The 18,741-nt window shown below is 46.7% G+C and overlaps 1 protein-coding gene across 1 annotated transcript in view; it reads right to left on the bottom strand.

The window, feature by feature from the left end:
• Positions 1–18,539, bottom strand: part of Lrig1 (leucine rich repeats and immunoglobulin like domains 1) — a 101,897-nt gene extending 83,358 nt beyond the window's left edge. The window contains exon 1 of the mRNA XM_032906048.1: positions 18,219–18,539. Coding sequence (XP_032761939.1) covers positions 18,219–18,451 — 233 coding nt within the window. The 5' untranslated portion in view covers positions 18,452–18,539. The remainder of the gene's footprint in view (positions 1–18,218) is intronic.
• Between the last annotated feature and the right edge of the window lie 202 nt (positions 18,540–18,741).

Raw genomic sequence — 18,741 nt, 5'->3', positions numbered from 1 at the left:
AGAATCAGATCTGCCACGGCTCAGAAAAGCCAGCTCTAGAGAGTCTGAGAAGTGGCCACGTCTCAAGTCCACGGTTAAGGGCATCATGGTGGTTACTGGATCGAACAGAAGAAAAGAAGAAGGGAATGTAAAAAGGAAGAACCTGTGAGTAACCAGTGGAAAGTGTTCAGCCTCACCATCCAAAGAAATGAAGACCAGGAGGCTGCAAGGTAGCATCCTGGTGCACACACAGAGCAAAAGCAGCCTCTGGGCTTCTGAGGGTGAGGAAGGCAAGCAGGAGCTTGGAAGCTGGTTAGCAGCCACTTTCCTGGGGGAAGTTGTAGCAAAAGTCTTAAGAATTTTCCTACCAAGAGCATCCTAGACAGGGTGACTTGGCCTAAGAACTAAGAAGTATATAAATAATTATGCCCACACAACATTTAGGGCTTTGAAAAGCTTAGAGGCTCAATATCAGGGAAGGTTTAATTGTGACTTAAATCATACTCTTTTACATAAAATTTAACCATAGAGGTAGTAGACATACTACTCAGTCTTTAAAACATAAGTTGAAATTGTTGGTTACCAAAGTGACCAGCCTTGAAACCATATACATACAAGTAATAGTATACGGACTAAGCAGGTTGTATTCATGTATTTAGAAGTAAGTACACGTGCACACACACACACACACACACACACACACACACACACACACACACACACACACTCTTAAAGAAACAAAGGCTATGAATTTGAGAGAGCAAGGAAGAGAACAGTGCACAGAAAGGATGGGAGGAGGAAAAAGAAGACGACTATGTAATTATATTTTTATCTCAAAACAAAATAAGACCAAAAGAACATAATTTGAGTCAGGTGTGGCATGGGGCTTGGTGTTATAATCCCAACACTTTGGAGGCTAAGGCAGGAGGCGGTGGGGTTCAAAGCCACCCTGGACTGTACAACATTATCCTATTGTCATCTCAAAACAAAAACCTGTAGTTTGAAGCAGGCATTCAATTGCAACATTGCTGCAAACTTATGCAACAAAACGGTGATCAAAATTTATCACTGAATAATAAAGTCAATTATCATTTCTTTTGCACTTTCCTTTGATTTTATATTACTAACATTTACTACCATATAAACTTAAAGTAATTAATAACATGTTCACTAGACTAAGGCAACTTCACTCAACCAACCAAAGTCAGAAACCACACCTCCCCCCAACTAGTTCAGGTTGTCAGGGACAAAGGCCTCCCTGCAGAACCCCAGCCCAGACTTCCTAATCAAAACCCGTGAGCAAGCCTGAGCCCCAGCAGACCCATCTCCTGCCGCATCAGCATCTAACTACCCAGGGAGGACCCACCCTGAGCCAGGTCGCAATGACTCCTCTGCCTTGGAAGGTCCTATGCATTTAAGGATGGAGTAGGGGCTAAAGTGTCACACTCAAGGGCCACACAGAAAGGGGTCAGATTTACAAGTCCACGAGGCCGGAGTCTGTTGTATAGGCCCTTACAAATCAAGTGTTGCTACTTTGGCTTTGTCCCCTGAGGGTACAGTAACCTGCCCTGAATGTTGTATGTCCTGGACCCAGTCAAGGAGAGCACTCCTACCCTCTGCCAAGAGCAAAGAGGAAGAAAAACGACCTTGGCCTAGTCATGCCTTCTGTCAGAGGAGGTCTCGGCAAAGTAACCGAGATCTCAAACAACCAAAACCAGCTGCCTGGCCAGGGCTCAGCATAAACTGAGCAGAATAACCACAAGGGGAAGGGTGTCTAGACAGCCTTAGTCTGAGTGAAAAGCAACCCTCCCCAAAACAGACTCCACCAGGCAGCTCCAGCAGAAGGGCAGACGAGAGGACCATGTCAACAGTTGGGAAATACACCATGGGTGCCCTGGCCAAACACAACTCAGAGGGGAGCTGTAGAGTCTGGCCCACCTGCCAAGGACAGCCTTGGGGAAGACTCCAGCAAGGAAACACACCCAGGGACCCCATGGGGAAGACGGGGCCCAGGCGGTGCCTCCAGGGCCTGTCTGTCATCTTTCAAACTCCTGTTCTAAGGTGTTAAAACCTTCCTGTATTTTAAATTTCCAACATGAGCACTTGGTAGAAGATGAAGGGGGCTGCTAAACAAACAGGTCAGTAGAAAATGAACAGACACCAGCCCTGGGAAGCCTGAGCTGCTCTGTCCATTTTTACTGGACTTAGACAAGTAGAGAGAAAGACGACCGCAGGCCAGGATCTGGCTCAGTCGGTGGACTAGAAATGCCGCATGCATGAAGCCCTGGGCTCGAGCCCCATCCTGGAACCCAGCAGGTGCAGCTGTACACCTGTGGTGGCAGCACTTGGAGGAGGAAGAGGAGAAGGAGAAGTTCAAGGTCATCCTTTACTACTGGGCGTACTTGAGGCCAGGCTGAGCTACCCAAGACCTGACAGAGAGGGAAGGGACCGTCAATCTTTGTCCGACTGCATCTGTGCTGCCTGCACACGCGTCAGACTTGATGCTAATTCTGTGAAGAAAGAAAAACGAAGCATTAGAAAGAGAGGCAGCCTCGGCTCTCGGGCAGCTTACAGACAATGAGGTACCACATATCACCAAATGAACGCCTTGCAAAGTCTGTGTGAGTACTGCAGGGTCTTCCGGGTGGCAATCCGGCAGAGATTACAAATGATAGTTTCCAGGGAAGCGGACATGTAAGAGGGACGGACAGGAGTCTCGAAGACTGAAGAACCTTCTTCCAGACATCGACAGGACAAGCTGGCAGGACGGGAGCTAGAAAAAGCACATGACAGCACGGGCAGCTGGAACCAGCTAGGAAAGCACTGTGAAGCTCAAGGGTGAGGGACAGCCTGCAGCAGAAGTCTATTCTAATTTGCGACTCTGCAAAGACCCCTTGTGGCTTAGGAGGGGAGGGGAGAAAGCATGGACAAGACGTGAGTCAACAGCTCTCCACCCTCACCTCATGCCTACACAACACAGAGAAAAGGTACTTTTTAAAGTTCACTGTAAAATGTACCGTACAAAATCAGCAACCAGCATGTCCCTTCCTTCTTTCCATCTCTGCATTCCTCCTTCTAAAATGAAAGGTTGGGGGCCATGGGTAGCTGCTGGTCGCAGCATTCCCCTAAGACCTCATGTATTCCCCAGCACCACCCAGCCCTGGGCATGCCAAGGATTTCAGGCAAGTATAAACTCCATCAGCAGGCTAAACTGTTTATATGTTCTTGAGTTAAAAATACACCACTCGGGTCAGCGTTAACACCGGGGCCTTATCACCAGGGCTGTTTGTGTGCTGGTTACACAAGGCTGGACTCTGACTTGCCCATCTTTTAAACGAGCCTCAATCTGCAAACTGTCTAATGATACATCAGTGAGATTATAATAAAGCCACCAAATATACACGCATTTGAGAAAAACACTTTCCAAACCCAAGGATACTTTACTGTTTATAAATAGTTTACTTTTTTTGATCCCCAAGCATATAATATTGGCAGTTGCTCCAGAAACCAAAGAAACACGCAACAGGGACACAAACCACAACCTAACAGAAACAATAAACAACAGATGGCAAGGCATATGTGCCTGCTACCACCTCCTCACCAAAGAGGCAAAGCGCAAGCCAGCCCAGGAAGAAGCATGTACTCCAGAATCACATTTCAGACCCCATTAATAAAGCACCAACTGTAAGCCACAACTGGGCAATGTGGACCACTCAAGAGCAAAGGGGCCCGTGACTGGCCTCGAGGAACTCAGACCTGAAAAGAATGCAAGGGCCAGGACCTGTCTTACAGTGCTTTTTCTGTTATGACCCTGTGTAAGCACACTAGACTTCTAACTCCAGCTACTGCCAGGCCCTGACCACTCCTTTACCAACCCTGGACTTGGTGTATAAAATCCATGATATACTTCAACACGGTGATAAGTTAGTCAGCGCCATGTCTCCTGCTATAAAAACAAACTGGTACATCTCTACAGGCTTCCACCACGTGTCAGGCATTTGTCCTTAAACCATCTCAATAAGGTGGGTACTTTAGTCATCCTCATTTTAGGTAAGGAAAAACTGAGGCACAGAGAAAACAAGTTGTCCACAGTCCCTCAGACAAACGCAGCTACATTCCAGGGGTGCCGCTCTTAATCAGAGACCCACAGACTGCTTTATCTCACAACCACAGCCTGTGTGTGACGTGAAGCTCACGATGACAGTGAGTGTTCATCTCATAGAGCCTGAACCAATGGATGCTCTAGGGCCGTCACCGGCAAACGGAGGCTGAACTGACTTAAGAAGCACAAAACAACTGTTTAGGTAAGTCACACTCTGAAGTCACACTTGCTATGACGAAAGATTCTGAATAGCTGGTGTCTGTGATGTTTCTTAAATGTCATCTGCCCCAAAACAAAGGACAGGGGTCCCCATAAGTTAGCTGTGGCACTGCTTCCAAACCGGGACATTCGATTTGAGAACCACACTCTCAATCTGCTGCTTTCACATCAATGTCAGGTTGGTTTCTTTTTTAAACTCTGTAACTTGAAGCTTTTATGTTTCTTCTACATTTAAAAAGAATGCCATTTCCCAACATATAACTCCCAGATGTAGAGTTCACCAATGATTCATCTACAGAACAAGTGTTCTGAGACACCAGCTCCAAATAGAGGAAGAACTTGGAATTCCCTTCTCCCTCAAAGCTAGAACTTGCCTAGATCTGCTCTGCTCAACAGTTTGTTTTCAATTATATCTCCAAATTCTTTAACAGGAACTGTGTGGCTTGGGGCACCAGCACATCTGATTCTTTGAAGTGGTTCTCAAGCAGAATGTAGAGAGAAGGGGAGGAGGGGGGGGCACTTGATGTAATGTTTGTTTCATGTCCGAGATTCTCTCCAAAGGTTCTCTCTGACACACAAGCCAAGTCCTGAGTGCAAGCTAAGAAGCACTGCTCCCCACCCGAGGAAGGGCACTGTCACCCCTTTACCTCAGTGGGTTACGAGGGCAAACAGTTCCTACACACACTGTCACCCCTTTACTTCAGTGGGTTATGAGGGCAAACAGTTCCTACACACAGCCGCATCTCACAGCTAAACCCCACACCGTGTGCCTTCAGTCCTCTACACAGGCCGGCCTGAAGCAATCAGTTCCTATGGCTTTCCACACTAAGTGAGGTGAAAAGTTGCCTAATAGGACTGAGAATCCTATGGGAAAAGATTAGACACAAATGGTAAAGACACGGAAGGACACAGGACAGAAGTAACAGAAAATGGCACTCTATATTAAGCTCATGGAGGGGTGGGAAAATCATTTGAGCTATTTTTATCTTAAACAACACAACAGAAGGGCTGCCTTTTGATTTGTTTTTGTTTGTTTGCTTAGACAATATCAAATACAGTCCAGACTGACTTGGACCTCAGTCTATATTGAACTTCTAATTCTTCAGCTCCTCTTCCCCAGTGCTGAGACCACAGATGTAAGGCTGCACACGTATACAGCTGCACATGTGTCATGTGTGTACATGTGTGGGAGGGAGTACACATGTACATGTACAGGTGAGAAGACAACATCATGTGTCATTAGGTACCACCTGAGCTTTCCTTCCTGAGACAGGAAACACACTCTCTTGCTGGTCTGTCAATCATTAAGAAGACTAAGATGGCTGCCCAGGGAGCCCAGGGAGCCCAGGGAGCCGCCTGTCTCTGCCCTCCCAGCACTGGGATTTCAGGTGCAAACCACTGGGCTTGGATTTTGTCACACGCATCCTGGAGATGAAACACAGGATCTCGTGCATGTTAATAACTGAGCTATCTCCTCGGCTCTTAATGGGATTTTTTTTTTAAGTAGGTTTTTGGACTATTCCGTCCTAATGTTGTCTCTAATTCCTGCTATACTTATATCAAGAGGTTCGAAACACCACTACCTCGTCTCCAACTTCACTCCATTCAGGTCGCAGCCCTAAACACAGCGCCAACTCCCAGAAGCATGCTTAAAGGAAGAGAACAGAAAAATACCCTGAGGTCTCATCTCGTGAAAACATAAAAGTAAAAACTGCATGAAAGGAAAAGTCCCCGAGTCTCCAGTGAAGATGACAAATGCCATGGAGGGACGGTGGCTGTGAGGGCTCAGAAAACGGGCTGCAGAAATAGCTTAGCAGACAAAGGCATGCTGTGTGCACAGGGACCTGAGTTCAGAGCTCCAGCACCCACACACTTTACTGGATAAGGAAGCATGTGTCTAACCTCAGCACCGGCTTGTGAAAGAAGGCTTTGGCCACCCAAGCTAGACCAAAGGATGAGCTTCAGTTTCAGTGACAGAAAACTTCAAAATAAAGTAGGGAGCCATAGGGGAAAGACACCCGACACTGGCCTCCAGACTCCCCCACACCTACATCCACACACAGAAACAAGAACACGTACACACAAATAAACACAAATAATTGTTTAAAAAAAGAACACGGAAAACAAAAGCTGCTAGGTTCTTCACAGAACTCCTAAATCTAGATTTTTCCAAAAACAATGTTATACCAAAAGGAAACCAACCCATAGATGGTAAATTTGGTACCCATTGAACAACAAAAATAATGCACTAAACAAGTAAGGCAGTTTTTTAAAAAGGGAGAGCAATTCAAAAACTGGAGAAAGAAGTCTCTGAGCTGTACAAAAGTCAGGCTGCTGAGAATCCACACTGAAAGGCACACAGAAAAGCTCCCTGGGAAAATGGCTTAAAGCCACTCAGAATCAGCCATGCTCATGCATATAACCTAGGGCAAGCTGGCTCCAAAGCACAGAGCTGTGGGTGTGTCCTTCCTTGCAGCTGTTGCTACCGAATCTGTACTCTCAGCCCTTGGAGCTGAAAGATTACCAGTCTGGGGACAACTTCCCTGATCCAACGACTCCATCCGTGGCCCTCAGTAGTCCTAAGAAAACCCTATTAAAATGATCCTGTAACTTCTTGCCTTTTCTCTAAAGCTCTCGTTCCTAAAAAGCTAAGTCAGAGGTACCAAGTTTGCAGGTCCATAGTTTTCTTTGGCCCAGAATCCTTTTTTTCTGGAATGCGCAGGGCCACAGTTTTCCCAATCTCAGATTTTTTTTAAAGTTTTGAGCTATTTACATGAGGCTAAACGTGAATTCATTCATGATTCATATACACCTTACACACATAGCCTCCAGGCAACTTTATACACAAATGTTAATACTTTTGTACCTGAAAACCAAGATCCCAAGATGGGGTTTTCCACTTGTGCCATGTTCGTGCTCAAAAACTGTCCAATTCTAAGTATTTTGGACTTTCAGACTGGGAACAGCCTACCTGTGCTTTCAATCGCACTATTTGCTTCTCCTTGGTAATAACAAAGGCTCAGTGAAGGGTCCCTAACTGCGCCCCCCCCCATGCTCCATTTCTCCTTTGTCTGTCCTGGGTAGATCTACCTGTGCAGAGAAGCCAGAGTACTTTCAATTAAGCACCCCATACACAGAGCCACTCACCCTCCTACCAGTAAACCCGAAGAACAGTAAGTTACTCCCTCTTCGCTTCCACTAGCTAGAATCATAACCTAAAATGAAATTGGTAAGTCTTAAGTCTCTTACAGATATGGAAGTAGGTGACCAGCCCAAGGTCACACTGCCCTTCAATGGCAGAGCCAGGACAGCACTGAGGCCTGCGGAGACTCGGCCGCAAACTAGTTTCCATACTGCCACATTCTTATTAGCCACAGCTTTAGAAACTCAGTCAGCAGTCTCCCTCCCCAGTCAGTCAAGAACTTCTTTAAGATTTATTTATTTTATTTATAGATGGTTGCAAGCCACCATGTGGTTGCTGGGATTTGAACTCAGGACCTCTGGAAGAGCAGTCAGTGCTAGTCAAGAACTTCTTTAAGACATTCCTAAGGCTCTGGGCTCCTCTCCTCTGGAAAGATGTACTAAGTACCAAGACTTCACACATGAGTGTTTCAGAAGGGGTCCCAGCCTTACCTCCTGTTTCCTTCTGGCCCAAAGAAAGCTATGGAAGCTGCAAATTTACATCTTCAATTTTTTAAACACTTTGTTGTTTGGTTTTGGGGAGTTTTTGAGGGTTTTTTTTTTTTTTGATTGTTTGTTTGTTTTGTTTTGTTTTTAGGCCCAGGCCCAGTGGTCCACACTTGCAAAGCTAGCACTTAAATTGACTGAGACCTAAGGACAGCTGTGAGTTCAAGGCCAGCCTGGGCTACACAGTGGAGACCTTGTCTCCAGAACAAACAAACAAAGAGCAAGAAAATGTAAGAACATGCAACAAAGTTCCACAGACTCCAGGTCATTAACTAATCTTGAGGAGAAGTCACTTTTCATTGTGGGCCCAGACTTAACATAATTAAACTGTTCCTAAATATTATTTCAAACAGACTTATGAAATAATCTAGAAATTTTCTCGGGAGAGATAGCTCAGTGATTAGGAGCACTTGTTCAACCATGAGGCCCAGACTCGGAACTCCAGCACCCATGCTGGGAGGCTCAGAACCACCTGCAGCTCCGGCTCCAAGGCATCTGACACCCTCTCCTGGGATCCATGGGCACAACCGAACCCACTCGCTGCACAGGCACACAGGCGCATACACACACACACACACACACACACACACACACACACACACACAGTATTTCAAATACAAAATGAAAATCTTATGAGAATTTCTGGTTTTTCTCTTGGGCAAGGCAGAGCCTCTTCCATGAGGACAGGTTACCTGTGGACAAGACAGACACTGGGTCTGAGAAAGCAGTGAACAGGAGTGAGGTAGCCCCGATAGCTGGTAGAGACTCAGTCTGGCTTGGTCTCTGGCTCTCCTCTCCTGAGGAGGAGCGGACAATCCCCCCACTTGAGTATCGGCCTCAGCATCCATCACTCGGTTGCATCAACAACCCACTTCCTGGAAGCTACGAGCTCTTCTGGCTGTTTATAAAGTTTTGCAAACACTAGGCACTCATGTGCCAGAAACTCACACTGTCCCAGGTGGAGAAAGGAAGTCACAGACACACACAGAATTACTTTAGTCAAAAACAAAATGAAACCTCCATATGAGCATGAAGCTGAACCAGGGTACCACACATCCCAATCTGCAAAACAGAACGTAAAGTCACACTCAGACCTCACATTTAGGTCTCCTGCCTATAAGTTTTTCTCAAACTCTTTTTTTTTTTTTGGTAAATAGAGGATTCACTGTAAATGGTATCTAATCAAATATGACAGTGGTTTAATTATGCTTGACTGAGTCTGCGAGCTTAAAAATGACACATGCAGGATGGATTTTTAAACCACTAAACACTATATAATTTACCTAGAATTAGATTTTCACAGACAGAATACGAAAATCATCAGCTCTATTTTAAAGAGATTCCTCCAATCAACGGAAAGACAACAGGGAAACAGAGCCAAGGACTTCTACAACACAAACTACACAGTACCAAGGAGGAGGAAGCATTGTTCTAATCTGTGTGAGGCTAAAAAGAGCCCAGAGGGTTCCAGGAAGCTGGCTCTGAGCTTTTGGGGGATTTTCTTATAGGGTGCCTCTAACTCTATTTAAAGCAGACTCAAGTAGACACAGCTGGAGGGTCAGGTCATGCAAAGTAAACAGGAGTTAACTCGATTCAGATTCAAGACTTAGCTACAACCAACCGGCTAATTATCTCTACATTAAATAATAATAATATCTAAAAGGCCACTTTTAAATGACCCATTGTAATTATATCTGCTTGCTAATAGATACTAATATAATAATAGCTTGGAAGAGACCTCTCGATTACCAATCTACCGAGAAAGAAGAAAACTACTGGGACTTGTACAAACTGATCAGGAGCAGCTCAGGTCCTAACAACTTTTTAAACACCCCCCCCCCAACAAAACCAAAGGTAGGGAAAAAATAACATATAATTTGAGAATATAAAAAACAGAATGCATGAAATATGCGCTCAGAAAGCATCCTGTAAATACTTTTGTCAAAATTTCTTTTAGAAAACAAGTTCATTATTTTTCAGAACTTGTCCATGTTCATACTTCTTAAAGTCGTCTTTTAGTGAAGAGTTACCACGTGAGTATGTCCCCCAAAACCTGTTAAACCAAAGTCCTACACACTTACACATAAAACGGCATGCTTCAGACTTACTTCTTTAAAAACTGTAGAAGGAGAACAAGTATTGGAGCATGAAGCCTATGGGACGGGCCGTGAGTTGACAGTTATTGAAGGTGACTGACAGTTTCAGAGTTCATGACATCGTTAATTCACTGTCCACTTGTCTTCCCTTATAAGATAATGGTAAGAAGAAAACCCCCTACAATAACGGAGGCTGTGCGGCAAACATTTCCTTCACTCAGAATTGGTTTTAAGGCCAATCTTTCCAATCATCTCACAAGAATTAAAAAACGTTCTCTCGGGGTTGGGGATTTAGCTCAGTGGTAGAGCTAGGAAGCGCAAGGCCCTGGGTTCGGTCCCCAGCTCCGAAAAAAAGAACAACAAAAAAAAAAAGTTCTCTCAGCAACAGGCTTCTTCGCAGTCAGCCAGTCAGCGGACAGTTTTCACAGCCCTTTCCTGTGGGCCAACCCAAAGTACAAGTTTTTCGGATGCAAATGCTTTCAAACGTAGAGTACTGGTACCACAGGATCTAGTGCTACCAAGATGCTTGATGCCCCAGTTCAGAAGCTCAGTCCTAATGGTCCCTAACAGCCATCATCGAGTAGGTAACCCAGAAGAGTTTACCAGTGGAGAGCTGAGCAGTGAATTATTTGAACAGCTAAAGGACAGGCAGGGAGTGGGGTTGGGGGCAACCACTTGCTGCTGCTGCTGTTGCACAAAGAAGTTAGGGAAGACAAACTGCCAGGATTACCTTCGCTTCTTAACCCAGCTCTTAAAAGAGTGGGACAGGGTTGCTTGTGGGGGAAAAAAAATGGTACTCATTCATTCATCCCCAATACCATAAAAGGAAAGAGTCGTATGCATCACAAAGACCTAAGGACAGATCGTGCTTTCTTGTCGTTTGCCAAAACAAACTCTAGGAGCGGTGATTGGAACCGGTATCCTGGTTCACAAGGAAGCAGCGATGAATCCAGGCCTCAAGGAGATGAACGGACTGGTTGTTAGCACAATGGGCCTTACCGGTTGGGTTAGATTAAATAGTAATAAGGGTGCAAACAATCGCAGCCGTTCAGGTGGGCAAGGCTGTGAACCATGGCCATTCACAAGGGAAAGGACTCACGGACAGGTGCACCAGGAGCAACAGCCAACGGCTTTTCAAGGGGCATCCTTGCCAGGTCCTCAGATGGCCCTGCATTTGCTGTCTGTGCCACCTTCAAGTTACCACGCCGTTGTAAACAGACCAAAGCAAACGAAACTTGTTATCTGCCTTCAACCCATAACTGTCTCACCTCCCACCTCCTTTCCTCCAGGTCTTTCCAAACAGAGGTGGGTAAGCAGTGAGGATCAGCCAGCTCCACAGGCTGTAACCTAACCTCATCTGGAAGAGCACACCTGCATTCTTCCAAGCTACTGAGCTACCTGCATTCGGGAAGAGCTCAATTTCAATGAAACCTTGAGAAACAAGGGGATAAAGTGATTGGCTTAAGAACTTCTCACTTCCCTGCTTTTTCCCATGCACCTTCCCCAAAGAATAATGCTACACAGGCAGTATTTGTACAACTGGAATAGATTTTAAACTACCTCAACAAGTTTTGCTAATTGTATAATTGACTGCCACTGTGTACAGCTTCCTGCCTATTCAACTGAGAGTCCCCAGGCACACGAAGTCTACCTGTTGCAGCTTTTCCTGAACCACCAAAACAGCTGCTGAAGCACGAGACCCGGCTCACCAGTCATGCGATGCTCCCACACCGAAAGATTCCCCCTATCTGAAAAGTAAACCTTCCCCAGGAGAGCCCTTCGTCACTGGGAAATGCAGCTTGGAGGGACTAGTCATGAGAACGGATGCAAGGTCTGAGGTACTGCCACCTTAACCTGCAACTGGTGAAGTCCACAGAGGAAGCAACAGCACACATGCACAATTGAACTGTCCTCACGGCAGTTACAAGATAGGGTACTGTCATCCCCTTGAAAGAAACAGTGGCAGAAGGCTGGAGAGTAGAGATACCAGAAACAGACCTCGAAGTGAAGGGTGGCGCCAGGTGCCCCCACCACCACCCCATGAGCCCTGAAAGGTGGAAGGCACCAACATGTATAAGGGAAGTTCCATTCACACCATTCCCATCCACCCCACTAATCAGACACCAGGTCATAAGGACCCAATGCCCATTTAGAGAGGATGCACAGAACAAGGCAGGGAATCAAAGAGCACAAGACCCAGGGAAAGGAAGAAACCACTTTTGAAAAAAAAAAAAAATAGAACAGCTTCTATCAGCAAATTGTGGAACTGTGCAACATGTGTTTGGGTCAGAGGAACAGATGATAAAGGCCGGAGAGAAAGCTGAGCTCTTGGGTATACTTTCTACTACTCCGTTGGAAGGCCTGTGTTCAGTTTCTAGCGCCCAGACCAGGCAGCTCATAACTGCCTGTGACGTCAGCTCCAAGAGAATCCAACCCCTTTGGCATCCAGGGAACACCTGCACTCGTGGGTATATACCCCACAGGCAGACACTCAGGCACCCACATAATTTAAAATAACCAAAATGAGTATTTTTAAACCCACAAACGAAGCCCTGAATTACACAAAACATGACAGCATCGAAACATAAAGCATAAGGCTCTTACCTGAGAAAAAGAACGCCCACAAGAGAGTGTGGGCACAGACCAGCAGTTTGCAATTTAACTGGTGAAAAACTGGAATTTTCATTAGTACATAAAATACTTGGACTAAATAAATGAATGTGATTTCCACCATACAAAGTTTAACCTCTGGTCCTCAACGAGGTCCATAAGGAGACAGAACCAAATGTGCAACGTTACTAGACACAGCAGCAGAAGACTAGACCGTTACCCGCACAGAGCAAGAACTGAAGTAAGGAAGTCCACCCTTCATGGCCCCCACTGGTCCCATACCACGCCTAAGCTTCAAGCCTAGCACTAATGATCCCCACACCTCCCACTGGCCAGGCACCGATTTTTGCATATTTTTCTTCCTCAGCCTGGGACCTTTTCCCTCCACCCCTTTCTCCCTCTTGTCTCAAGACAAAGCTTTAACCTTGGAAAGAGCATCCATTGTAATCAACTCTGGATATTAGCACAGCCCAAAGTCCTGTTCTCTTCTGAAAGCCGCCCAGGGTTTCAAACTGTGACTGCTGAGGAGGGGGAAGGTCCCCAGTGAGTAAATGTCTTAAGCTGATCAAAACTAGCTGAAAGGGGTTGGGGATTTAGCTCAGTGGTAGAGCGCTTGCCTAGGAAGCGCAAGGCCCTGGGTTCGGTCCCCAGCTCGAAAAAAGAACAAAAAAAAAAAAAAAAAACTAGCTGAAAGTTAGGCTTACCCAGGAAACTCAGTCTTGCAACTTATAGGGTAAACAAGAGGGATCCCTTTTATGTTTTAAACAAATGAGGGAAAAGAGGAGGAAGAGGAAGAAGGAGGACAAGGAAGAGAATGACAAAGATCAACGAAACCATCACCATTCTTACTGCTTACAGCAACTTTCAACTCAATGAATCCCTCTTCTGGATTTCCCTCTCACTTTTAAAAAGCCATAGGCTACTTTTAGCAGCCACAGTCTGGCTTTCCTATCTCACAGACCTCTCTCTCTTCCGGGCAGGTGCATATTTCAGAGCCAGGTGTCTCACTAGCCTCTAGCCAGCTCTGGGGCATTTCTGTCCATACTGACAAGGCTTTGCACCACGGAAACACAGAGAAGGGAAGAGACTCTTTCACTGTGAGCATAGAGCCTGACAGGGAAAAAGGTCAGCCAGAGGGCAACCCAACTGGTCAGGGAAGCAGCCCAGGGAACCCAGGAGAGATAATTAGCCAAACAGGGAGGAGGCTGGAGAGCAGGCACACGGGGACATGGGACAGAAAGAAGCTCTGAACACCGCATTCTGCACTGTCCCCAGCCTTCTCAAGACCGTGCCAAGAATTACTGCCTATAATACACTCAGAAGTCCAAAGTTTGTGAAATCTAGTAACTATATGTAATTATAGAACAAGATGAGTGCACTGATTCTTAAAATAGTGCCTTGAAGGGGGACAATGTGATGAGGATATGGCTCAGTTAATAGACCGCTTGCCTAAGAGTATGCAAAGCCTTGGGTTCAATCATACTTACAGATCTTTTCAACACAGCCCCATAGCAGAGAAAACTTTGAAAGGTGCAAGTACCCTCAAGATCTATCTGTAGGGCTGGGGGTGGAGCGCCTCAGCAGGCAAGCACAGTTGTTTAGCATGTCCCAGGCAGTGAGTTCAGATCCCTAGCACCACAAAATAAATAAATCCATCTCTACCTCAAACAACCTCCGACCCCAAATCGAAACAAGCTCAAGGTCTGCTGAGCTCTTAAAGTGATATGAGACAAAATCGAAAGAACGGGTAAGGAGGGACTGTGAACCAGCTGGGTACTTCATGTAAACATGCATGTCTGCACACGCGTGCACGCACATACACACACACACACACACACACACACACACACACACACACACAGCAGTTTGGATTCTGAAAGGATTTGGTCATCTGACTTGCCTAAGATAGAAAGTAATTTCCAGGGGTTGGGGATTTAGCTCAGCGGAAGAGCGCTTGCCTAGCGAGCGCAAGGCCCTGGGTTCGGTCCCCAGCTCCGAAAAAAAGAAAAAAGAAAAAAAAAAAAAGTAATTTCCAGAACCTCAATTTACAACAGTTTGCACACCTAGCCCTTGAAGCACAGCTGTAGAATCGGACAGACAGTGGCTGTCCTGGTTTCCCAACTCTCCAGTGAAAGCACAGAATGCATATTGCCTAATGTAGCCTTAACCACCACTTAAACCAGCAAAGCTAGACTTGAGCCAGCCAACCTGATACTGCAAACACATATACAAGAGAAGCAAACCAATCCACACTCACTACCGGGCCTCAGGATGACTACATTTGGTGCCCTTTCCTAAAGGCCCTTGCTTTTGAATCCCTGTCCCATTCCTCCACTGAACAAGAATCCAAGAACTGCCCTCCTGAGCCTACCTCCCACTCCCAAGAGGCCATCGGTTACCTCTCAGAACGTTAACACCAACATATTTTGTAACTAAACTCTCGGCTCTAATTTAGACAGGTGAGAAACAGTCTAAAGTAAATCTATAATACTTTTTAAAGAGCTTCTGAAATCATGCTCTCAAAAATAGTTTCAAGGAAAACAAACACCTAAGTTCTAAGAAGTTCAGCCTCTTGTAAGGTTCTGGGAGGTGTGTGGCGCTACTTGTGAGTGTTCTGATTGGACCATGCCGATCTCACCTATGCAACAGGACAGGCCACTCGGTTAGGCTCCACCTCTCTAGCCATAAAGAATATGATTATCCTCAGCCTTGGAGATTCCCTCCATCAGCATCACCCTCCATTTTCTACTCACACTAAATTTTTATTCACTATTAAAAACTTTTAGCTTCTCTACGCTTGGCCTAAGAGCAACTCCAAAAGTAGATATGTACTGTTTACAAAAATGGGAGGAACCGATAAGCCCAGGACTCTTGCTATCGCAAACCCGCAGCCTGGAACTGTTTGAGCAGGCTGCTGTAAATCTACTTCACAGGCTTATAAACCAGCTCGAAGCATTTTCTAGACACAATGACCTTAAAAGGTGTAAATCCAGTGAAAATGCAAGATACTTCATTGTATCATACACGGAGACTTTCTCCGCTGCTACCCTGCCGAGATAAAGGCAATGGTTTAAAAGGAAGGCGCTGGTCTTGGAGATACAGTTCAGAAGCTGCTGAGCACCTAGCATGCTCCGGACCTAGGCTCAACCCTCAGTATCAGCAGGGGAAATATTTTGAGAAATATGAAGGTTAGGAGACAATTCACACTTGATTGCACTTTAAGCAGAAATAAAACAAACTTGTAAGTATTCTTCAAAGCCCTCCTCCCGTGTGCATGTGTGTGTGTGTGTGAGAGAGAGAGAGAGAGAGAAAGAAAGAGAGAGAGAGAGAGAGAGAGAGAGCCCAAGCACACTCACCCAAGTCACCACATACTAACCCAGAACCCAAACTCCTTGAACCTTAAAACTAATCCATTAAAACCATCTTCAGTAGAGTCATAGCTCCTGAAGCTCAAAATACCTAGTCTGGTATTTATTGATCATTAAATTGTGTGAGTAAGAGAGACTGCAATTTTAAAGGTATTTATGCTGTGTGAATTGTCTCTTGTAGGCAACCAAAAGCTTAAAAATGACTAGTTGAGTTCCACTCCAAAAAAGGGCAAGGCAAGGTGGGTCGTGTGACAAAAGGCAAGCACAAATAAGAGCTCTCTCTCCAGGAAGTATGGCTCAGGACCTGAGAGCATTCCTCAGGTACACCCATGACACAGGCTTTGCAAATCTCCCAACAGGTGAACACTTGAGAAGATATTCTGACTCTACCCACATGGTTCTATTACATAATAATAATAATAATAATAATAATAATAATAATAATAATAATAATAAATCCCATCTTAAGTATGAGAAAATAAAAAACCTGAAATACCTCAAACTGCCTCAACTATTACTAAATAAAATCTCAGCAAAGAGCAATAGTGTGCTCACCTCCCAGGAACTGACAGAGCCACAGGGTTAAAACCCACTCTAAGACCACGCATTTTCAGTAGTGAATTCCAGAGAGGAAGCAGACGCTGGGGGAGGGAGGGGCAAAAGGCAGCGACAGTAGCAAAAGGGTCTCAGCTGGCTTCAGAACTCACACAGCAGCCTGCCCAAGTGATCAACCTAAAGACCTAGGCCTCATTCTGAGAACACAGAGTCTCCTTGTTAGAAAAGAATTAACTTCTCTCCTGCAAGACAGTCAGATAGTCAGGCCCCGGTTTTCAGCAATGAAGCCACAGGTGTGAGTTAAAGCCTGCGTCATCGGTTTTCTCTTTTTAAAACAACACATGTCATGACTGAAGCTACTGCTGTACTTCTTTATGTCCTAGGAAAGACATTCAACTGCTCAAGTGAGAAGCAGGCTACTCAAGCTCGGCCTTTTTCTGGAAGGTACTAATAGTTCTAGAGATGCTAATTACTGATAGCTGAGCAAGATTCGACTCAAAAGTCTTAAGTTGTTTTTGAAGTATAACAATGCTATTCTATCCCACTACGTTTACAGAAATCCAACATCTTTTTGTTCCTGACAAATGTCCTGCAAAAAGTATCCCACCAACGCCAGATAGGCCCAAATCCCAGCAACAGAGAAATGTACCTCTGTGGGGTGAAACAGACTGACAGAGCCAGCCAGACCCCCTGTCAATGTCTCCTGAGGTAGCTTGTCAACTAACTTGTGCCATTTATGGAAGAGAAACTCGAGGGTGGGACCAGACCCACCCCAGTGGATCAAGCCCAAGGGGACCCCAGGGAACAGACAGGAAGGGATCTGGAACACAGTTCCTGTGCATGCCAGCCATGCGGAAAAGAGGGAACAGCTACACTCAAGACATGTCCAAGACCTCTCTCAAAGCTTTTCGATTTCTGGGTTCTCTGGAGCAGGGTCCTTTTGCCCTAGTCAGTGCCAAATCAAGCTGCCACCATTCTCTGGTGATCAGGAGACTGCAACACACGCTCACTAATAAATAATATAAATAGAATGAACACTGGAGATGAGCGTCACCGTCATTCATTACTAACTGGAGGTTAAGTTGAGGGAACTCAGGACATCAAAGGGCTGGGTTACAGGACAGACAGGAAAAAAGATACACACACAGATCCTAACACAAGACTCCCACACTCTGCCATTGTCGGTCTCGCATGCACACAAATTCGCTCACCTCCACTCTTCACTCACACACCCACATACACGCACTTCGCGCCCGACAGCACACTCACTCACCTTCAAGTCACAAACCCGTGGTTCACCTCCACGCCCCACATTCGCTGGCCTCCACACTTCACGAAGCACATTCAAGTCACCCCTACACGATCCCTCATGCCCTACATCCTCACGAAAACACACGCTCGCTGCAAGGCAGACTTCTCCAGAATCACGCTCACCTTCAAACCCCAGAGACATAGTCCTCTCTCCCGAGCTCCCCACGCGTGACCTCCACCCGGCCACCCAAAAGTCTCCCAGCCCACAGAGCGCTCTATCTTCCCGGCTGAGAGCACCCGCAGCCCTGTCTTAGTGACAGCGCCAGGATGAGAGGCGAAGGCGATACTCACAGGCTCCGCGTCCAGGAGGGCATGTCCCGGGGCAGCGTCGCCAGCCCGCGCCCACTGCAGTCCAGCGAGTCCCCGGCGCAAGTGCAGGCGGCCGCGCAGGGCGCCCGCGGACCGGCCTGGGCGACCGCAGACTCTGGCCCTTGCAGTAGCAGCAACAGCAACAACAGCAGCCAGAGCAGAAGGCGAGGCGCAAGGCGCGGGGCCCCGAACACTCCCGGACCCGGCTGCGCCATCTTGTCTGGAGCGCGCCGCGAAGCCGGGAAGCGAGGGCTGCGAGGTGCCGGCGGCCACGGGCGCGGGTTGCGCTCGGCGCTAGGCTCCGCGCCGGGGCATGGACGGCCGGCCCCAGTCGGCTCCGCGGCCGCTGCGCTCAGCCGGCACGCTCTGCCCGGGCCGCTTCGCAGCACCCTGCGGAGACCGCCACCCCCGCGCCCATCCGGGCCGAGCCCCGCGCGCGGCGAACTCTGCGGAGTCCAGCGGTGAGTGCTCGGCCGCCGCTGCTTGTCCTTCCCGCCGCGCTGCG

This window comes from Rattus rattus, chromosome 6 (genome assembly GCF_011064425.1).
Source record: "Rattus rattus isolate New Zealand chromosome 6, Rrattus_CSIRO_v1, whole genome shotgun sequence".
Classification (NCBI taxonomy): Eukaryota; Metazoa; Chordata; class Mammalia; order Rodentia; family Muridae; genus Rattus; species Rattus rattus.
The sequence above is the reverse complement of the archived record's forward strand: the minus strand, read 5'-3'. Positions and strand labels throughout refer to the sequence as shown.